This window comes from Leuciscus leuciscus, assembly GCF_965113295.1.
Source record: "Leuciscus leuciscus genome assembly, chromosome: 16".
NCBI classification, from domain to species: domain Eukaryota; kingdom Metazoa; phylum Chordata; class Actinopteri; order Cypriniformes; family Leuciscidae; genus Leuciscus; species Leuciscus leuciscus.
The window spans coordinates 25,024,759-25,046,357 of NC_138740.1; the positions used below are offsets into that span (position 1 = coordinate 25,024,759).

Here is a 21,599-nt window from a genome sequence, read left to right on the forward strand (position 1 = left end):
CGCTGGTCCTATTGAAGTGATCTGAAAGCCCTTCTATTTATATCTATCAATTTTCACAGATGCTGTTTCGTTCGGGCAATTAAGTCAATAACGGCAAAATGTGTCAAATCTAAAGTGCTAGGAGCAACGGCTTAAGTTACGTGCAAATTAGGTTGCTATAAACAGTTACATGTGTTTCGTTCGCGGCTATTTCTCTAAAGTGCCAATGCGTCTAACTGAAATACAGGATTATGTCAAATTAAAATTACAAAAGAACAAGAAAATCGAAGATGGCCTTACCTTGACTAAAATACAGCACTGAAAAATCAGGAGAACAAGGTATTCTAGAGAAAACCACTTGCGAGCTGCGTGCCTCTAGTATGCTGCCCGCTGGTCCTATTGAAGTGATCTGAAAGCCCTTCTATTTATATCTATCAATTTTCACAGATGCTGTTTCGTTCGGGCAATTAAGTCAATAACGGCAAAATGTGTCAAATCTAAAGTGCTAGGAGCAACGGCTTAAGTTACGTGCAAATTAGGTTGCTATAAACAGTTACATGTGTTTCGTTCGCGGCTATTTCTCTAAAGTGCCAATGCGTCTAACTGAAATACAGGATTATGTCAAATTAAAATTACAAAAGAACAAGAAAATCGAAGATGGCCTTACCTTGACTAAAATACAGCACTGAAAAATCAGGAGAACAAGGTATTCTAGAGAAAACCACTTGCGAGCTGCGTGCCTCTAGTATGCTGCCCGCTGGTCCTATTGAAGTGATCTGAAAGCCCTTCTATTTATATCTATCAATTTTCACAGATGCTGTTTCGTTCGGGCAATTAAGTCAATAACGGCAAAATGTGTCAAATCTAAAGTGCTAGGAGCAACGGCTTAAGTTACGTGCAAATTAGGTTGCTATAAACAGTTACATGTGTTTCGTTCGCGGCTATTTCTCTAAAGTGCCAATGCGTCTAACTGAAATACAGGATTATGTCAAATTAAAATTACAAAAGAACAAGAAAATCGAAGATGGCCTTACCTTGACTAAAATACAGCACTGAAAAATCAGGAGAACAAGGTATTCTAGAGAAAACCACTTGCGAGCTGCGTGCCTCTAGTATGCTGCCCGCTGGTCCTAATATCAGTACACAGTCCTGCCATTTGGCCTATCCCTGGCACCTCGCGCATTCACGATGTGCATGGATGCACTTTCGCACCCCTCAGGCTCCGAGGAATACGAGTGCTGAATTATTTGGACGATTGGCTGGTTCTAGCTCGATCACAGTCGGAGCTCATAGAACACAGGACCATATTACTCGATCACCTCGAGAATTTAGGTCTCACAGTCAATTGGGCGAAGAGTTCGCTGTCTCCCAGTCAGAAAATATCTTTTCTGGGCACAGATCTGGACTCGCTGTCTATGACAGCACAGCTGTCGCCGCAGCACAGACTAAGTATTCAGCGCATGACAGAGATTTTTCGCCACGGCGCTTTAGTCCCGCTCAAAAAGTTTCAAAGGATGCTGGGTCTCATGGCTTCAGCATCCTCAGTGCTTCAGCTGGGTCTGCTTCGCATGCGCCCGCTGCAGTATTGGTTGAAAGTGCGCGCCGCGCAGAGCTTGGACCTCCGGTCTCGCGCGCCTCAAGGTCGATCAGAAATGCGTCGCAGCTCTGAAACCTTGGACAGTGACCGACTGGTACCGGTCAGGAGTAAGCCTGGGGACTTCCTCGAGTGTGAAGGTGGTGTCTACGGACGCCTCACCCTCGGGATGGGGAGCGCTGCTCGAGGGCAGACCGTTATTCGGCCAGTGGTCGGAACGGGAGAAGCTTCTGCATATAAACTGCCTGGAAATGATGGCAGTCGACAACGCGCTGAGGCGCTTTTTGTCCCCAGATAAAAGACACCACGTCTTGGTCCGTTCGGACAACATGTCAGTGGTGGCTTATATAAATCACCAAGGAGGTATCAGATCCAGAATCCTTCACAGGCTGACGGAACACCTCCTGGTCTGGGCTCAGCACAATCTGCGCTCGCTCAGGGCAGCGCATGTGCCCGGCCATCTGAATGTGGGACCAGACAGACTGTCCAGAAACTATCTTCCGGCAGGAGAATGGTCTTTACACCCACAGACAGTCAAACTGCTATGGAGGACATTTGGCAGAGCGAAAATAGACATATTTGCGTCTCAAGAGAACGCTCATTGTCAGGAATTTTTCTCCAAGAGCAGGGATGCGCTGGCTCACGTGGCCCCGCTGCCCGCTCTATGCGTTTCCCCCTGTCACGCTCCTACCCCAGGTGTTAGAGCGAATCAGGGAGAGTGGATGCACGGTGCTACTCGTCGCCCCATTTTTGGACAAACCAAGTCTGGTTTCCAGTCCTGATGCAGCTGACGAGTACCGCCCCGTGGCCGATACCGGTGAGGAGGGATCTCCTCTCGCAGGCAAACAGCTCGATCTGGCATCCTTACCCGGAGCTTTGGTCCCTACATGTGTGGGCCATCAACGGGTACCCGTTAATCTCCCAGCGGGAGTGTTAAACACGATCACACAGGCTAGAGCTCCATCTACGAGGCGGCTCTATTCCTCAAAATGGTCTGTGTTCACTAGCTGGTGTACAGCGAGTGGCACTTCACCCTCACGCTGTGGGGTGCCGGAGGTTCTCTCCTTTTTACAAGAGCTCTTTATGTGGCGGCCATAGCAGCGTTCGCTGAACCACCGCTTGGCCAGTCATTAGGAAGGAACGATCTGGTCATTCGCTTCCTTAGAGGAGCTAAGATGCTGAACCCTCCCAGACCTCCCTCAGTTCCCGTTTGGGACCTTTCCACGGTTCTGGAAGCCATGAAAGGTGCCCCATTCGAGCCAATACAGTCAATAGACCTGAAACTCTTGTCTTTCAAAACAGTGTTTCTTCTGGCTCTCGCTTCAGTGAAGCGCATAAGCGATTTGCAAGCGCTCTCAGTGAGCGCGACGTGTATGGAGTTTGGGCCTAATGACTCGAGAGTCATACTCAAACCAAAGCACGGATATGTTCCTAAATCCCTCAATACACTGTTTAGGGCGGATGTTCTAAGGGACTAGCTGCATCAAAACAGAGTCTATCCAGATGGATAGTTGATGCTATAGTGCTAGCTTACACATCCAAGGGCCTGCAATGCCCGATAGGTGTCAAAGCGCACTCCACAAGAGGCATGGCCTCGTCGTGGGCTTGGTCCAGTGGGATTGCCTTGCAAGATATCTGTATGGCGGCAGGCTGGGCCTCCCCGTCTACATTTATAAGGTTTTATAACCTCGAGGTTCCCGCTTTACAAGCTAGGTTGCTCTCGGTTTAATTTTTCAGTATTGCCCGCCCGATGCTATCGGCTCAGGATGCTGAAACTGCTAGAGCGTCGATCACTGATCGTCTGTATACTTCTGTGGGCAGTGCGTAAGTCCCCCATATTTATTAGTCCAGGCCGAGTTCGCCCTGGCTGTGTGGAACACTTGATATAATATGCTCTTATCAGAGCTCTATATTACAGGAATGATGCTATTCTAGCCTCTTGTGATTAGGCACTGTATGAGCCCCGGGCACCTGCCCTTGGGACTTTAGTGTTATGTCTCAAGCACGCACGGCGTTTTACACTGTGTTCCCCTAGCGTAAGATACTTACGCAAGTACGAGAGAACCTCTCGTAAGAGAACGTACTCGGTTACTAACGTAACCTCGGTTCTCTCTAGAAGAGGGAACGAGTACTTGCGTATCTTGCCGTGCATGCGTCACGTTCTGATTCGCTTCAGCGATGAAAAAACGGACCAAACCAGCCTCTCTGGGCCGTATTTATAGCCCTAGCCCCACCCGCTTTCTGCGGGACATGACGTAATGGGCGCGAAGCACCCTCATTGGTTCTGACGTCATGAGGGGCCTCTATCGATAGGCTGGTGCAGTTGCCGCAGAGCAGCCAATGGGCGCGCAAGCTGTCTCGCCCATGTCTGCATGCTGCTGCAATGCGTTTTACATTATTGCAAAATTAAGGATAATTTTTGGCTTCAATATCTCGAGGAAAAGAGGTTTTCCCCTAGCGTAAGATACTTACGCAAGTACTCGTTCCCTCTTCTAGAGAGAACCGAGGTTACGTTAGTAACCGAGTACGTTTTTTTCCCCACTTCATTAGAGACTTCTTTCAAAAAACAAAACATCTTACCAACCTGTTTGAAAGGTACATATTTAACACCTAAACATATATATAAAACACACTGAAACACAGAAATTGATGAAAAAATATAGTATTTTATAACATACAAAAAGATCAAACCATTTTTTCATCCAACAAACAATGTAACTACATTTTTATATTTTAATTTTATAACATGTCATTTAAGACATGACAACTTGCCCTACAATAAAATAAAATAAAATCACTTTATTCACAATTCTTTGGTGCAATCTCCACAACATGACAGTATGGATAACAAGTATAGGATAAGACACAGGTAGAGACACACATATTGCAGTATACACAGAATACATGGGACACAAACAGGCAGTAAACAATATACAACATACTATACACAGAGTATGAGGACTTCTAGGTAAAAAGAAAGTGCAATAACCACAGTGCATTCACCTCTTCGGAGAATTAGTAAACAATTCACAGAAGTAATACACAGTTTGTGGTTAGCAGTGCAGTACAGTATACAGTAGTGCAAATGGAATTATAATAAAGAGGGTTTTAAGTACATACTTATTAAAAGGTGCAGCATTTCCTGCTTATTTATCTTTATCCGATTGTTAAGGCTGACGTCACACGTCACGTTTAGCCTTTTCCGGGTCCAAGCGCTCCTCTCGTCTAGAAATAACAATGGTGGAACCTGTACATTTATTTACGATCACGTCCTTCTTAGTGAGGCACCCTTGGCGGTCAAAAAGGGTTTAAATTCCTTTAACACCAACAGAGTGGTTAGTGTAGCTCATCACTCAGGTGGCATAATTAAGGGTAGAGTCCAGGCATCAATGAAAAAGAAGATTTACGAGGTTGAAGTGAGTTAGCTCGGGACATGAGACACAGCACTGCGGCATTGTAAAAACACTCAATAATAACCAAAACACTAGCGAAAGCGGTAGGTAGGTAGAGAGGACCTGGACTTTGGACCCGGAAAGAGTATAATCGGAGAGTGGTTACGTCACGACTTAACAACCGAATTGTCACCTACAACCAAGGACAAGAACATTTGTTCAGCCTTACACAGAATGATACCAAATGTACAGAATAATTGGAACACAGTACAGAATAATTGGAACATTTAGCAAAGCCATGTGTTTCTGCATATTCATTGAAACAAGAATCTGCAGAGGGCTGTTTATTATGTTTCCCCCACACTCATCCTTGTGGCCAATATACTGGTTTATCTCCTCATTTAGTGGCTATATAAAGGTTTGGATTGGAGGTAGGCTTAGAGGTGACACCCGTAACCTCACTTCAATAACTGAAGATTCCACTGAGCTGGCAATGTACGGGAACAGCTATATGTCACAAACCAAATAGGATAAAGCTCAGCTTTTCATCATAAAATTTCTCCGGCTCAAAATATCTCATGAAGGGTCCCACTACTTTCAATGGGCTTATGATTTCCATTGGTGCTGACAACGTGTCCACTGGTTACGCAGTTGTAGTAAATATGTCAGTAATGATGAATCTCGTTGCTTTCCCGCATCATGAATAATATATTGCACACATATGCAAATCAGTATTTTTATATGCATGCCAAAAACTCAAGTACATCCACTCCTACATTGATTACAGTTTAGAATTAAAAATGACGTATAACTGTAATGAAAGATGTTAAGACAAGACAACATTGAAAGACAAATAAGGTCATCAGTAACTACACTCGGCTTGGATTACGTTTGGTGGATGGTTCCTGTACTGAATTAAAAGTGTAAAGAAATCATATGTCAGGCAAGGATCACTGCATTTAAATAAACTCATCTCTCAGAGTGAATCTTCTCTAAAACGAGTTCAAGTACATGCTTGATAATTGAAGTTCTCTGTCCAGGAGGGGGTAGTACTGTTCTGTTATAACTACCACTCAATTTCACTCAAACCTTCTGGCATCCTCTCCCCGCTCATCATTCTGCTAAAGAGCAGATTTGAAGAGGGTCTTTCATCATACGCTTTCAACGAAAGACCTTTGAATGCTATCCACTTTAAGCTCAAACCTGGCAGTGAGCACAGGTACATAAGCATACAAAATATTCTGAATATATTCACGGGTGACTTGTGTCTCCACTTATACTGATTAAAGTCCTTACAATACAGCATCCACAGCAAAACAATTTGAGCAACCCAAGAAATATAGGCTGCTGCATAATTACACAAAGACTGTGTCTTTTTACATTATGTTTAATGGTATGACATAAGAATTTCATATTAGCCAGTGAATCTATATTTTTACTGATTTCCATGGGTTTTAGCTACAAGCAAACACAACATTGCATTTAAAAAAAAATTATATCTAAATTTAAATAGGCTATCTAATATCTGTTTCACAAATTTTCAGATGCACTTTCAAACCTTGGCTGCATCCAAAATCGCATATTTCCCTACTAGGCCTATAGTAGGCGAAAAACAGTATTTGACAAAAGAAGTATGTTATAATTCACAGTACTCATAGTAGGCAGAAAGTGCCTACTAGTTATATAAGTTTTGTATAGAAATGAGCCTTTGATTTGTCATCCATGCTCTCGCATTTGTTGTATGATCTTTTTTATTATTTATTTGAATATGTCTATGATTGTTTTAAATGTTAATATGTATAGGTGTTGTGGCTTTCTACAGTGTCATCTCTCTCTCTGATGACAAGCAAATTATCTATCCATCAGAATACATTTCACCTCTTATGTAGTACATCTGAATTTCATTCATACTACACACATTCATGCATAGAATGTACTTTTTTTTAGCGCTCGCAAAGTACGTACTCAGGGTTCTCAAGTCTCACGCATTGGCCGTGAGACACACGCAATTCAACCAGTTCACACGCTCACACGCCACACCATGTATTTCTCACGCTGAAAAGGCAATGCCAACCAAGTTGTCCTGCAAGCTGTAACGTTGTGTACGAGGCGCACGCACACAAAGTGTGCACGCACACGCACCGTACGTTCGTTACTAGGTAACCAACAACATCGCGCGAACGCGCTGGGTTTGTGCTGGTGTAATGCATTGGTCAAAAAAAGTAGTTTTTTTTTTTCTGACAGACCAGCCCATGAAACATGTAGATCAGCGGCCCATTGGTTATTTTCTTGATTGACACTGGGCTGGCCCAATCACAACTTTAAACGAGTGAGCGAGCGTGCAGCAGTGTCAGTGTGTATCTGTCAAAATAGTCTGCGAGATGGAGAAGAAACGCAAGGAATGTGCAGAGAAATAGCGTGAAACAATAGAAACTGGCCCTTAAAGCAGACACTGTAAACTGTGTCAAAATATACAGTATGTTTTCTGCCCTTCATCAGCTCCTGTGATGATGATGATAGTGAGGAGGATCAGGAGAGAGATGAGTAATCCGCGGTAAGCATAACTACTTTCAAAACACTTAGGCCATGTCATGAGTGTAGGAACCCATAACCCAGTTACAGATTATTTCCATATCTGCATATTTGACGATTACCGCAATTCACTAGAAATTTAATGAGAGGCGTTTGTAAACCATGTTTTCCGCCAAAATAAAAGCTTGATGCAGTTTGCGTCAAAATTAAAAAATCATGTGCTTATCTCTTTCAAGTATAGAAATAGGTACAAATCTAATTATGAAAGTGTCCTTTATTTTTTAGTGCATTTGTTTTTACAAAATATGGCTATTACGGTCATAGGATTAATATTATAACTATTATTATGTAGTAGGTGTAATGTAAATAGACACTGTAACTAAAAGAGGTTTAAATTTTTCTTTGTTTAATTTGCACACTGAATATAGTTTGGAGCTTTTAATTTTGAACTCTCAAAGTGCACCAGATTGATGGATTTAACATTAAAATGCACAAAATTTTCTCACGGGGGGCAATTTGTTATATTTTTGTATATTTGTCATTTGAAATATAACATTAAATAGTATATTTGATGTGATGAATTGCTCTGTCATTTATCAGATTTACCAATTGATATAATTTCAATATGTGCTGGTTAATTATGAACAATGGGTAAAATTGGGGGGCGGGGACAGGCGGGGGCGGGCCTCCATTAGGGCTCCTCCCCTAACCGCATGTGATCTCACTCCAAGCTTTTGATAAAACTTGAGAACCCTGACGTACTTATTCAAAATAATATACCTACTCAATAGAGTATATTATTTCGGATGCAGTCCCAGTGTACACTTCTGTCCTGAACTTTGAATGAGATTTGTTGTGTCTCCTCACCAGTTGGTCTCAATTCGTTTTGAGACTTTAAATTATTTAGAGGAAGTGTCTGAATGTGTTTTGAATACAAATATCATAAAGCAATGGGAGTTTACTTGATGCACTTTGGTGTTAATGTGAAATGTGTTCAATGTAACGGAAAAAAACAAGACAGAATCCATTATAATTAAACAAATCCACAGTCATTAACTAGTGGAGTTTAGAAAATGTAATCATTAAATTGAGGATAAAATTTATTTTAGCTTCGTTTTGCAAACAAATCACAAAAAGGAATATGATGCATTTCATATTTCACCAGACAATAGATCATCTTCCAATGTTTGTTTAACCATGTTTGTGTCAATCAATAAAGTACAGTGGGAATTCTTCATGTATTAATGCAATATCAGATACATTTACACGATCTTAACTTAGCTCTGTTTTACTTGTTTAAAAAATTAAAATTGTGAAAAAAGTTTGATATTGATTTGTGAATATATAACCCAATTCCAAAAGCATAACATTTTAAAGTTACAGTAATCTGAACAAAAGTATGCTGGAAATCTTTAGGTTCTTAAAAAGTCGTGCTGTTGAGTTGCTTTTTCAGTATGCTATTGATCCAGGAGATATGTCTTTTGGAGAGAAATGTGTACACAGTTGGTTTCTTGGGATTACCGCATCCTCTCGACCCTGATACCAATCCAACCATGTTTTTCTTACATTCCAGAGGTCCACCGGAATCTCCCTGAAAAAGAAAAAAAGAGGTTATTTTCCCTTCAGACAAGTAAAGGGATGATTTCAAAAAGCCTGCAACAGCCATAAATCAAAGCCAACAATATGACATACCCAACAGGTGCCTCTCTTTTCCTGCTTGTTTCCTGCACACATCATGTCTTTGGTGATCACAAGATCGCTCTCGTAGAAGCGGTTACACTGATCTCTGTCCACAACCGTCACCTCTAACATTTGCAGTTTATCAGAAGGTTCCTGGACATTCAAATTAGTAGTTCCCCAACCTGTCACAACACATTTTGTTCCAGATGGAACATCTTTTTCCTTTTTAGGGATTTTTTTGGGCTTTGCTTTCACTTTTTTGTTTAGCTGCAAAAGAAAAATCAATGCTCAAATGCATACTGTGAAAAACATCATACGGTCATCGTGTCTAAACAACAACCACTTTCAATTCATCCTTACCTTAATCAGCATGATGTCATCTTGTCTAGTCCTTTCATTGAATGTTTTAGGTTTTTCATAACTGAGGATGCCAACACGCTGAGAGCCTTTACTCAGAGACAGAGATCCTATGAGAACTGTCATAGATTTAATGGGTTTTCTGAAAAAGAAAACTGACTTAGATGTGCATAGGTGCAGATACTTTACAGCGAGAACCTAAGGGCGTTTTTCCACTGGGTTCGTTTGCTGCGGTCCGAACCCGAGTGCGCTCGTTCCTGGCGCCCCCCGCAGCGTTGGTCTGGTTTCACACTCAATTAGTTGTATCGAACCCAGGTGCGTTTGCAGTGATCTTACGTCATCGCAAACGCACACGGAAAATGCATGGATAATACAACTCGACTGAGCATAGCTGTAATTTGTCTGTTTTTTTGGTGCTATTATGCACAACATAGTGAGAGACATCACCTCTTCAGTGTCCCACAACGTTCCCCTGCCACTCATGGTTGTCGTGTGTGAGGAAACAATGATATCGACAGTGATACGCATGCGTATAAACTTAGGGCGCTTTCACACTGGCAGTTTAGTGCGGACCGGGGCACGGTTTATGGCGAGTGGATAGTGCCACGGATAACTTACCGAAGTCGACAGTCGTGTACTTTTACGTGACAGAAGGGGTACGCCGCACCACAGACGCTTGACACCAACGCGTGACTCCAACGTCGCACCACAGCACGTTGCACCACAGACGCGTGACACCAACCTGTGACGTCGCATCACAATAAAATAATATCTATTTTTCTCCCTAGCTTTTCTTATCTTTCCTTTGTTATCTTTCTAATCAATCATTCTTTTCTTGTATTCTGATGACATTGAAAATATCATTGATACAAATTTTGTATTGTATACAAAGTTGTGCATGTCATTAATGTCATCTCTGAATGGTTTATGAACAGTATATATATATATTTTTTTACTCACTTTCTACTGGATATGAGGACTATGCAAATTATACACCATCAAAGTCACAACTTTTTGCACAATTATTAACAACAACTTTAAAGTTGAACAGATAAATTCATTAATTGTAATTGTGTCATTCTGAGTTTTTACTTTTGAAGGTGGTAATCATTTTAATTTACACAGTTGACCATAATGGGCAAATACACAATATGAAACTATTCACGATATTGTTTTACAGGAGAAGGTGACAAGAAAGTATTTTAATATTATTTTCAATAAATCAACAATGAAAAAATATAAGACAGGGAAATAGTCTTTTAGTCACAAAATGCAAAACAATGTAGGTTCATGTTCAAATGTTCAAAAGGCTGTCAGTGTCGACTATTTTATTTTTGGTCATAAAGATAGATATGAAGTGAACAATAGCCTTTAGTATGACTTAAATACATATTACAAACGAGGGAATATAATTGGTTCAAATAAAGTAGGCTATTAAAAGTAATTAATTATTTTATTTTATTTAACAACACTATTAAAATACATGAAGACATATATAAACAATGAACATATGTATATTATGTACAAATGCCAACAGAGGGCGCAAGAGGGCTGACGATAATTGTTACACTTTACATCAAGAGCAGTACTACGATGACGCATATTAAAACGACATATTTTTCTCGTAATAACGAGATGTCGTTAAAACGACATCTTTTTTTTTTTTTTTGCCTTTATAAGGACATGTGTAGTCATGTACAAAATATGCCTTTATCCACATTAAATTGACAGCCTATCGCGCCTTTATCACACATACGTTCAAAAAGCTTAAGCAATAGTAGCAGCCCCCAATCAGGCAAAATGAATCAATGAGGCCCTTTTTTTAAATATATTTTATATATATAACCGGCGTATAGGCCTATAAGGTTTTTTTTATATAATATATTATATCCTAAGATTTATTTTTGTTAATAGGCTATATCTTCATTACCTAGAAATATAATTAAACAAAAAAACACATCTAACAGAACATAGCCTAAGTTGTTTATTTTTTACAACATTGTGTTATTTTGTTTAATTAACGAAATGTCAATCTTCATCTTTATAACAGAAGATACAATACAAAAATCTTCGAGATACAGCCATATACAATCTTCACATGTATAACGGATTGTCACCTTATAAACAGTCCTTTGTGTGGTGGAATAAGCAATGCTATATAGAAATATATGGTAACCGGTAGTATCTTAATTTAAACTTTATTTTATTATTTTATTTGTTCATTAACTATTTATGCTAACTCAACTAATTTAATGTAAAGAGCTGGATACTAATTACTAATTAAATAATGTCAAATATTAAATGTAGGCTATAGTTGCCATAGACTAAAGGTTTTTTCTAGACTAGTAGTCATTTATTTAAGCAATTAGGACTAATCGCACGTTTATATTCAACCCTGGGTGTAGGCCTATATATGGCTATAGCCTTTATTCCGCATGCATAAAACTTGCCGCAAAGCACCGGCAAAAGTAGGCTAATGATATAATAAATGTGTATGAAAAAAATAATGAAGCATTTTAATTGTTTATTAATGAATTAGTCTTTTCTAAATCAGTGTAGGCTGCCTGCAAACATATCTACATCTTCGCTGTAATTTAGCCTCTAGAGATGCGCCTTTCATACGGACAGGATCACATAATCAGATGGTAGCCTATACCGTATTTGCTTTCGATTGGATTTTTTTTCGTTGGTGGACATTTTTTTATTTATAAACTTTATATAGATAGTTATATTTCTCATGTCTGTGAGGCTTGTCTATACACTGTTTTTCAGTTCATTTTTGAGACGCGCTCCAATTGACAGAGATCATGAAAGCGCGCCCTGTTCGTTTTCTTTTATTTTACAAAAGCACAACGTTTTCTTGTTGTTGAGAGTTTACACAAATAAAAGTAGTTGTGACTGATGTATTATTCTTTTCTGTATGACCAGAAATGATGGAGTATTTTAAGTTGTTTCCACTGTTGATAGGAAAATGCGAGTGATGGCACCGGCGCGTCCATGTGTGTCCAACGCTCCACACTCCGCACAAACACTCGGATATGCGCTTAATAATAGCGAACATTTAGCCTATCTAGGTTACCGTTAGAGCGAATGGCCATGCCAGACTGATAAGTCCTCTTCATGTTTAACAAATCAAATTCTGTTGCATTTTATTGCGCCAGTTTGAAAAGAGCGGCTGAAACACTTAGCCTATACAGATAAACGCCCAACGCTGGTGTTTTTCTTTAAACAAATTCGTTTAGTCTTTAAAATAAATATTGTTTGTGGGCTAATTAATGCCACAATAATTTGTTTATTTTATTGGCTACTTTTATTTTTCATTTTTGTTTTGCATTGAATACCATTTAAAGGATTTGCTGTGCACCGCAATGCCATCCTCCCATATAGAAAGACACGTTAAGAGCCACCTTTATTTTCTTTATAATAAAGGGTTTCTATCAGAAAACGCTTAACGTATAATTAAATGCATTGCGTTCATATTCTGGGCTCATCTGCTTTTCTGTAGGATAGTAGGCCTATGGTTTATTAATAAGGTGTGTACAGCATTTGATCTTTATCACTGAAGTAGCCTATTAAGCGACATTAAGCTTTTTCTTTATAATAATGGTTTTCTATGGGAGGAAAACGTTTAGCCTAATATGCAATTAAACACAATGTTCGTATTCTGGGTTCATCTGCTATTAATAAGGTGTGTACATAATGTGATCTTTTAACATGAATGTCCGATGGGGGCTGCTATTTCTTCAGCTTTTTGAACGTATGATCAATTTTATGTGGATAAAGACATATTTTGTACATGACTACACATGTCCTTATAAGTCCAAGAAAATATGACGTTTTAATGACATAAGATCTTGTTATTACGAGAAAAAGATGTCGTTAAAACGACAAAAGATCTCGACATAATTGAGTGGAAAAAATAATATGTAGCCTATGTGGCAGCAATGCGCACCGTAGTTTTTCATAAACTTCGATTTATGAATAAAGAATTTTCCAAGCAAAATTATTAAGTTGACTATATATTGTACAGAGAAGTTTGAGTCAGAAAAGTAAAAGAAGATATCAAAATTAGATAAATGACTATGTTTGAGCCAAGTTGTCCATTAATGAAACATTGTAGGCTATATCATTCCACAGAGAAGAGCTATGTGAGCAATTAAATGGTCTAACGTTTCCGTTTTCATAAAGCAAAAGCTGAATTTTTCGTCTACGGTATAAATTTAGAGATAATCTTGTTACAGGGGTTATAATGGTAAAGAATTTTAAATGATATTTCTTTTACTTTGTTTGTAATTAAAAATGTATGTGGGTTACTCCATGCTCTATTCCAATTAATATTTTCATACAAGGGGGACCATTGGAGGCAGGGATAGATTTTGCACATAAAATATTTTTTATTACTTTGTTTGTAACTTTTCTGTCTAGAAAAGATAGACCATTTATTGAAACACTGCTGTAGAAAGACCAACAAGTTAGAGCCTGTTTATGGAATATTCGCTTCTTTTTTAATAAATCCATGCAATTGGTTGATGACAAATTGCTTAAAATTAAAATATAATTAAACAAAATTCACTTTAAAGAAAGGCTTCCTGCAAAACAAAACAAAAATCATGTCTCCCGATATAGCCTATTGCAAATCCAATACTCATGCTATATTCACTTTTCGTTATCAACATGGGAAAAATAACATTATAATATTGGGACGACGTGTGTATCAGGCGTCTTATTAGGCGACGTACTGAGGGACGACGTGTGTATCAGGCGTCTTATTAGGCGACGTGCCTGGTTCAGACGTTATGATTTTTTATACATTTCTCACGTACGCCGTCGCCACGTCGCCGTAAGGTATACGTTACTACCGTGACGCCGCCATGACGTCGCCGCCGGTCTGTCGTCTGACGTCTCTATCAATCCCATTCAAAAATAGACACGGACTGACGGCGACGGAAGGGTAGACTGCTCCTTCGCCTTCTTCAGGGTAGTCTTAGAAAAGGCATTATCCACTCGCCATACACGGTTCGCATGAAAAATCGCTAATGTGAACGCTGTCATCGGACCCGGGTGCGCACTAGAGTACCGAACCCGAGACTACCTGGAGGAGGTGGTCTGAGATCGGTTGCTCCCGAACTGTGGTGCGGTTCGCGTTAATGTGCAAGCAACACGGACTCGGGATGGCGGGTAGATCATGCCTTTTCTAAGTCTACCCTGAAGAAGGCGAAGGAGCAGTCTACCCTTCCGTCGCCGTCAGTCCGTGTCTATTTTTGAATGTGATTGATAGAGACGTCAGACGACAGACCGGCGGCGACGTCACGGCGGCGTCACAGTAGTAACGTATACCTTACGGCGACGTGGCGACGGCATACGTGAGAAATGTATAAAAAATCATAACGTCTGAACCAGGCACGTCGCCTAATAAGACGCCTGATACACACGTCGTCCCTCAGTACGTCGCCTAATAAGACGCCTGATACACACGTCGTCCCAATATAATGTTATTTTTCCCATGTTGATAACGAAAAGTGAATAGCATGAGTAAGATTGGATTTGCAATAGGCTATAGCCTATCGGGAGACATGATTTTTGTTTTGTTTTGTAGGAAGCTTTTCTTTAAAGTGAATTTTTGTTTAATATTAAAGCCTATCTTAATTTTAAATTTGTCATCAAAAAAGAAGCGAATATTCCATAAACAGGCTCTAACTTGTTGGTCTTTCTACAGCAGTGTTTTTAAATAAATGGTCTATCTTTTCTAGACAGAAAAGTTAACAACAAAGTAATAAAAAATATTTTATTTGCTAAATCTATCCCTGCCTCCAGATACAAATGGCCCTTGTATGAAAATATTAATTGGAGTAGAGCATGGAGTAACCCACATACATTTTTAATTACAAACAAAGTAAAAGAAATATCATTTAAAATTATTTACCATTATTACCCCTGTAACAAGATTATCTAAAAATTTATACCGTAGACGAAAAATGCAGCTTTTGCTTTATGGAAACGGAAACGTTAGACCATTCTATAATTGCTCACATAGCTCTTCTCTGTGGAATGATATAGCCAATGTTTCATTAATGGACAACATGGCTCAAACATAGCCTACATTTATCTAATTTTGATATCTTCTTTTAATTTTCTGACTCAAATTTCTCTGTACAATATATAGTCAACTTAATAATTTTGCTTGGAAAATTCTTTATTCATAAATCGAAGTTTATGAAAAACTACGGTGACGCATTGCTGCCACATACATATAATTTTTTCCACTCAAGTGTGTAGTCATGTAGGCTACAAAATATGCCTTTATCCACATAAAATTGATAGCCAATCATGTCTTTATCATACGTTCAAAAAGCTGAAGAAATAACAGCCCCCAACGGACATTAATGTTACCAGAATACGAACATTGTGTTTAATTGCATATTAGGCTAAGCATTTTCCTCCCATAGAAAACCCTTATAATAAAGAAAAAGCTTAATGTGGCTTAATAGGCTACTTCAGTGATAAAGATCAAATGCTATAGCCTACACACCTTATTAATAAACCATACTATCCTACAGAAAAGCAGATGAGCCCAGAATATGAACGCAATGCATTTAATTATGCGTTAAGCGTTTTCCGATAGAAACCCTTTATTATAAAGAAAATAAAGGTGGCTCTTAACGTGGCTTTCTATGGGAGGATGGCATTGCGGTGCACAGCAAATCCTTTAAATGGTATTCAATGCAAAACAAAAATGAAAAATAAAAGTAGCCAATAAAATAAACAAGTTATTGTGGCATTAATTAGCCCACAAACAATATTTATTTTAAAGACTAAACGAATTTGTTTAAAGAAAAACACCAGCGTTGGGCGTTTATCTGTATAGGCTGCTAAGTGTTTCAGTCGTCGATCCTTTTCAAACTGGCGCAATAAAATAAAACAGAATTTGATTTGTTAAACATGAAGAAGACTTATCAGTCTGGCATGGCCGCTCGCTCTAACGTTAACCTAGATAAATGTTCGCTATTATTAAGCGCATATCGTGTTTGTGCGGAGTGTGGAGCGCGGAGTGTGGAGCGCGCACTGCATGACATGGACGCGCCGGTGCCATCACTCGCATTTTCCTATCAACAGTGGAAACAACTTAAATACTCCATCATTTCTGGTCATACAGAAAAGAATAATACATCAGTCGCAACTACTTTTATTTGTGTAAACTCTCTACAACAAGAAAACGTTGTGCTTTTGTAAAATAAAATAAAACGAACAGGGCGCGCTTTCATGATCTCTTCGAGCGCGTCTCAAAAATGAACCGAAAAACAGTGTATAGACAAGCCTCACAGACATGAGAAATATAACTATCTATATAAAGTTTATAAAAAAAAAAAAAATGTTATCCACCAACGAAAAAACATCCAATCGAAAGCAAATAGCCTACGGTATACCATCTGATTATGTGATCCTGTCCGTATGAAAGGCGCATCTCTAGAGGCTAAATTACAGCGGAGATGTAGATATGTTTGCAGGCAGCCTACACTGATTTAGAAAAGACTAGTTCATTAATAAACAATTAAAATGCTTCATTATTTTTTTCAGACACATTTATTATATCATTAGCCTACTTTTGCCGGTGCTTTGCGGCAAGTTTTATGCGCTTGAGCGCGGAATAGCCATACACCCAGGATTGAATTTAAACGTGAGATTAGTCCTAATTGCTTAAATAAATTACTACTAGTTTAGAAAAATCCTTCAGTCTATGGCAACTCTAATCAATAGCCTACATTTAATATTTGACATTATTTAATTAGTAATTAGTATCCAGCTCTTTACATTAAATTAGTTGAGTTAGCATAATTAGTTAATGAACAAATAAAATAATAAAATAAAGTTTAAATTATACTACCGGTAACCATATATTTCTATATAGCATTGATTATTCCACCACACAAAGGACTGTTTATAAGGTGATAATCCGTTATACATGTGAAGATTGTAGCCTATATGGCTGTATCTTGAAGATTTTTGTATTGTATCTTCTGTTATAAAGATGAAGATTGACATTTCGTTAATTAAACAAAATAAGAACACAATGTTGTAAAAAATAAACAACTTAGGCTACGTTCTGTTAGATGTGTTTTGACTACTTTTTGTTTAATTATATCTCTAGGTAATGAAGATATAGCCTATTAACAAAAATAAATCTTAGGCTATATTATAATATATAATATAAAAAAAAAACTTATAGGCCTATATAAAATATATTTAAAAAAAGGGCCTCATTGATTAATTTTGCCTGATTGGGGGCTGTTACTATTTGCTTAAGCTTTTTGAACGTAGAAGTGTGATAAAGGCGCGATAGGCTGTCAATTTTATGTGGATAAAGGCATATTTTGTACATGACTACACATGTCCTTATAAAGGCAAAAAAAAGATGTCGTTTTTAACGACATCTCGTTATTACGAGAAAAATATGTCGTTTTAATGACATAAGATCACGTTATTACGACAAAAGATGACGTTAAAACGACACAAGATCTCGTTATTACAACATAATTGAGGGGAAAAAATTATATGTATGTGGCAGCAGCTATGCGTCACCGTAGTACTGCTCTTGATGTAAAGTGTAACAATTATCGTCAGCCCTCTTGCGCCCTCTGTTGGCATTTGTACATAATATACATATGTTCATTGTTTATATATTTCTTCATGTATTTTAATAGTGTTGTTAAATAAAATAAAATAATTAATTACTTTTAATACCCTACTTTATTTGAACCAATTATATTGCCTCATTTGTAATATGTATTTAAGTCATAAAGGCTATTGTTCACTTCAGATCTATCTTTATGACCAAAAAATATATAAATAAAATAGTCGACACTGACAGCCCTAGTTTTGAACATTTGAACATGAACCTACATTGTTTTGCATTTTGTGACTAAAAGACTATTTCCCTGTCTTATATTTTTTCATTGTTGATTTCTTGAAAATAATAGGCTATTAAAATACTTTCTTGTCACCTTCTCCTGTAAACAATATCGTGAATAGTTTCATATTGTGTATTCGCCCATTATGGTCAACTGTGTAAATTAAAATTATTACCACCTTCAAAAGTAAAAACTCAGAATGACACATTCCAGAATATTATGTTTATAGATTACAATTAATGAATTTATCTGTTCAACTTTAAAGTTGTTGTTAATAATTGTGCAAAAAGTTGTGACTTTGATGCGGTATAATTTGCATAGTCCTCATATCCAGTAGAAAGTGAGTGAATTTTTTTTTTTTTAAATACTATGTTTGTAAACCATTCAGAGATGACATTAATGACATACACAACTTTGTATACAATACAAAATTTGTATCAGTGATATTTTCAATGTCATCAGAATACAAGAAAAGAATGATTGATTAGAAAGATAACAAAGGAAAGATAAGAAAAGCTAGGGGGAAAAATAGATATTATTTTATTGTGATGCGACGTTGGAGTCACACGTTGGTGTCACGCGTTTGTGGTGCGGCGTGCTGTGGTGCGACGTTGGAGTCACGCGTTGGTGACACGCGTCTGTGGTGCGGCGTACCCCTTCTGTCACGTAAAAGTACACGACTGTCGACTTCGGTAAGTTATCCGTGGCACTATCCACTCCTCATACGCACTTGTTCAGGAAGTATAGTATCCCGCGCATGCGTATCACTGTCGATATCATTGTTTGATTGCGTTTGCGATGACGTAAGATCACTGCAAACGCACCTGGGTTCGATACAACTAATTGAGTGTGAAACCAGACCAACGCTGCGGGGGGCGCCGGGAACTAGCGCACTCGGGTTCGGACCGCAGCAAACGAACCCAGTGGAAAAACGCCCTAAGAAATTGAGGGATGCTGGCTGGATTAGCATACAAAACTGGGGTATGTGTCCTGGTCAAGTGAATTAGCAAAAAAAAAAAAAAAAAAAAAAAAAAAAAAAAAAAAAAAAAAATATATATATATATATATATATATATATATATATATATATATATACTGTATATATAAATATATTGTCGGGACTACCATCATTCCGACATCAGTCGCCCCTGGCAACACACACAGAGCAAATGACCAGCAATCAACGCACACACCTGACAGCTATCTCCCTTCATCCCGACATCAGTCGCCCCTGGCAACACATACAGAGCAGCTGACTCAACGCACACACCTGACGGCCATCGACCAACTCATCACTGGGGCCATATAAACACCAGTGAAGAAAGACCAGTTTAGTTTTTGATCTCCCCCCACATTCTTTAATGTCTGTTTATCCTTTTCTCTTATTGAGAGTGATTAATGAGAAGCAATCTGGAAGCCTTGATAGAACTCTCTGCTGGTCAAGCTAACTCCCTGCTGTCTGGCTGAAGTTTGCAGTCTTCACTCCACTTTCTCCAGCACTCTCACAACAGAAGCACAAGAGCACCAATATTCCTTCAATCCTCACTATTGCCCAAGAAATAAAACGCACTTGATACGTTTGATACACTTATTGTGCTTATTCCTGCTTTTACATTTACTTAGGTTTTTTAAAAAAAATGTGACTGGTTAAATGTCCCTAATACTACTTTTTAAAGTGCAAATACATGTTTTAATAGAATTGTATTTATCCAGCATTCCGATTGTGTTAGTCTGCAAGAAGAAAGTCATATACACCTAGGATATCATGGGGTAACTTTCTATCCCTTTAAGAGTTTGTATGCACAGATAATTGTGATGGTCAATTTTGAACGTTCTGTTGCTATAAGTAACTTTGCAACTACATGTCAACTAACTCTCATTAGAATGAAACAGTCTGCTTAATATCTAACTCTTTATTATGATTGTCCCAGACATTCTACTAACTTTGCAACTAGGCTACATGTCAACCTATTCTAACCCTACCAGTCTACTAACACTCTACTAACACTCCAATGAGAGTTAGTAGGCACAACATTTTAGAGTCAACAGAATTTGTTAAAGAGACCATGCATCAAAATAAAATAAAACTGTTCCCTCCTGTTAAAGCTGAATTTATTATGGTATCTATTTACTATGTGGGTAGTAAAGTACTTGTACACGTACTAACATTTTAAGTGTACTTAAAGTGTGACCAAATAGATCAATAAATTGAAAAAAAAAAGATATATATATAAATTAATAAACATTCTTTAAATAATAATTGTATCTTTAATTTGGACAATTACTTTATTATAAAAATGAGGGAAAACAGAAAGATTATATTAAGCTTCACATAGGTTTTGCAAGTTAATTTGTATGCTCAAAGTGGTTGCCTTACTCTTCGCAATATGCTGCAGTTAAAACCCATTGTTTTTCAATGAGGATTCCCCCACACACATGGATCTGGTCCTTCTGAATGGACACCATCCACGGCTGAAGTTTTTTGACATCTTTGCCTCCAATAATGGACACCTCAGAGCAAGCTAGAATGGAGATTTTAAATGCATTTACAGATTTAACAAAAACCAACAGATGATTTTGTTTTGTAAACTTTCTAATCAAACTCTGTGAGAGATAAATAACCATTACCTGCCACTTTGAAAAAGGTGAACGCCAGGAAGTGATACACAATCAAATATCTGCAAACATCCATCTTGCCGACCGTTCTCTCAGCCAAAAGTCAATGTGTTGCCTCAGACATCCAACAATGTCAAGTGTGAGAGCAATGAGGAAATAACTGTTTTTCAATGCACGGTTTGGTTGCTTTGTGGTCAGAGCAGAATCAAAAGGTGTGTATATGTGGGAGTGTTTGCATGCAATGTGATGCATCTGTTTTTGCAAATTTTAACAAGTTGACATTTAGTTCATCTCTGTTTGAAGAATCCAAAACCAACAGAAAAATGCACTTATTGAACAATACCTTATAATCTACTGTCATAACACTTTCTGTGAATGCTGTTACATGAGAAAACAGAACTTAAAAAAATAAAAGTGCTTTAAAGCTAAGAGCGAGTTGTAAAAGCTATTTAAAGAAAGTCAAGCTCAACCAACTGTAACCCATACCATATATTTACATTGTCAGAAAGGCCTTTACAAAACTCTATGGGACTATAACACTAG

General features: G+C 38.2%; 1 protein-coding gene across 1 annotated transcript; it reads right to left on the reverse strand.

Annotated features, from left to right (window-relative positions):
• Positions 1-8,579: 8,579 nt before the first annotated feature.
• Positions 8,580-21,225, reverse strand: LOC309478356 (granzyme K-like). Its single transcript, XM_082141987.1, has 5 exons — positions 21,069-21,225; positions 20,818-20,962; positions 9,538-9,676; positions 9,190-9,444; positions 8,580-9,088 (listed from the first exon to the last, which is right to left on the reverse strand). The coding sequence occupies exons 1-5, from the start codon at positions 21,130-21,132 to the stop codon at positions 8,918-8,920; spliced, it is 774 nt and encodes a 257-aa protein (XP_081998113.1). The 5' UTR covers positions 21,133-21,225; the 3' UTR covers positions 8,580-8,917.
• Positions 21,226-21,599: the final 374 nt, after the last annotated feature.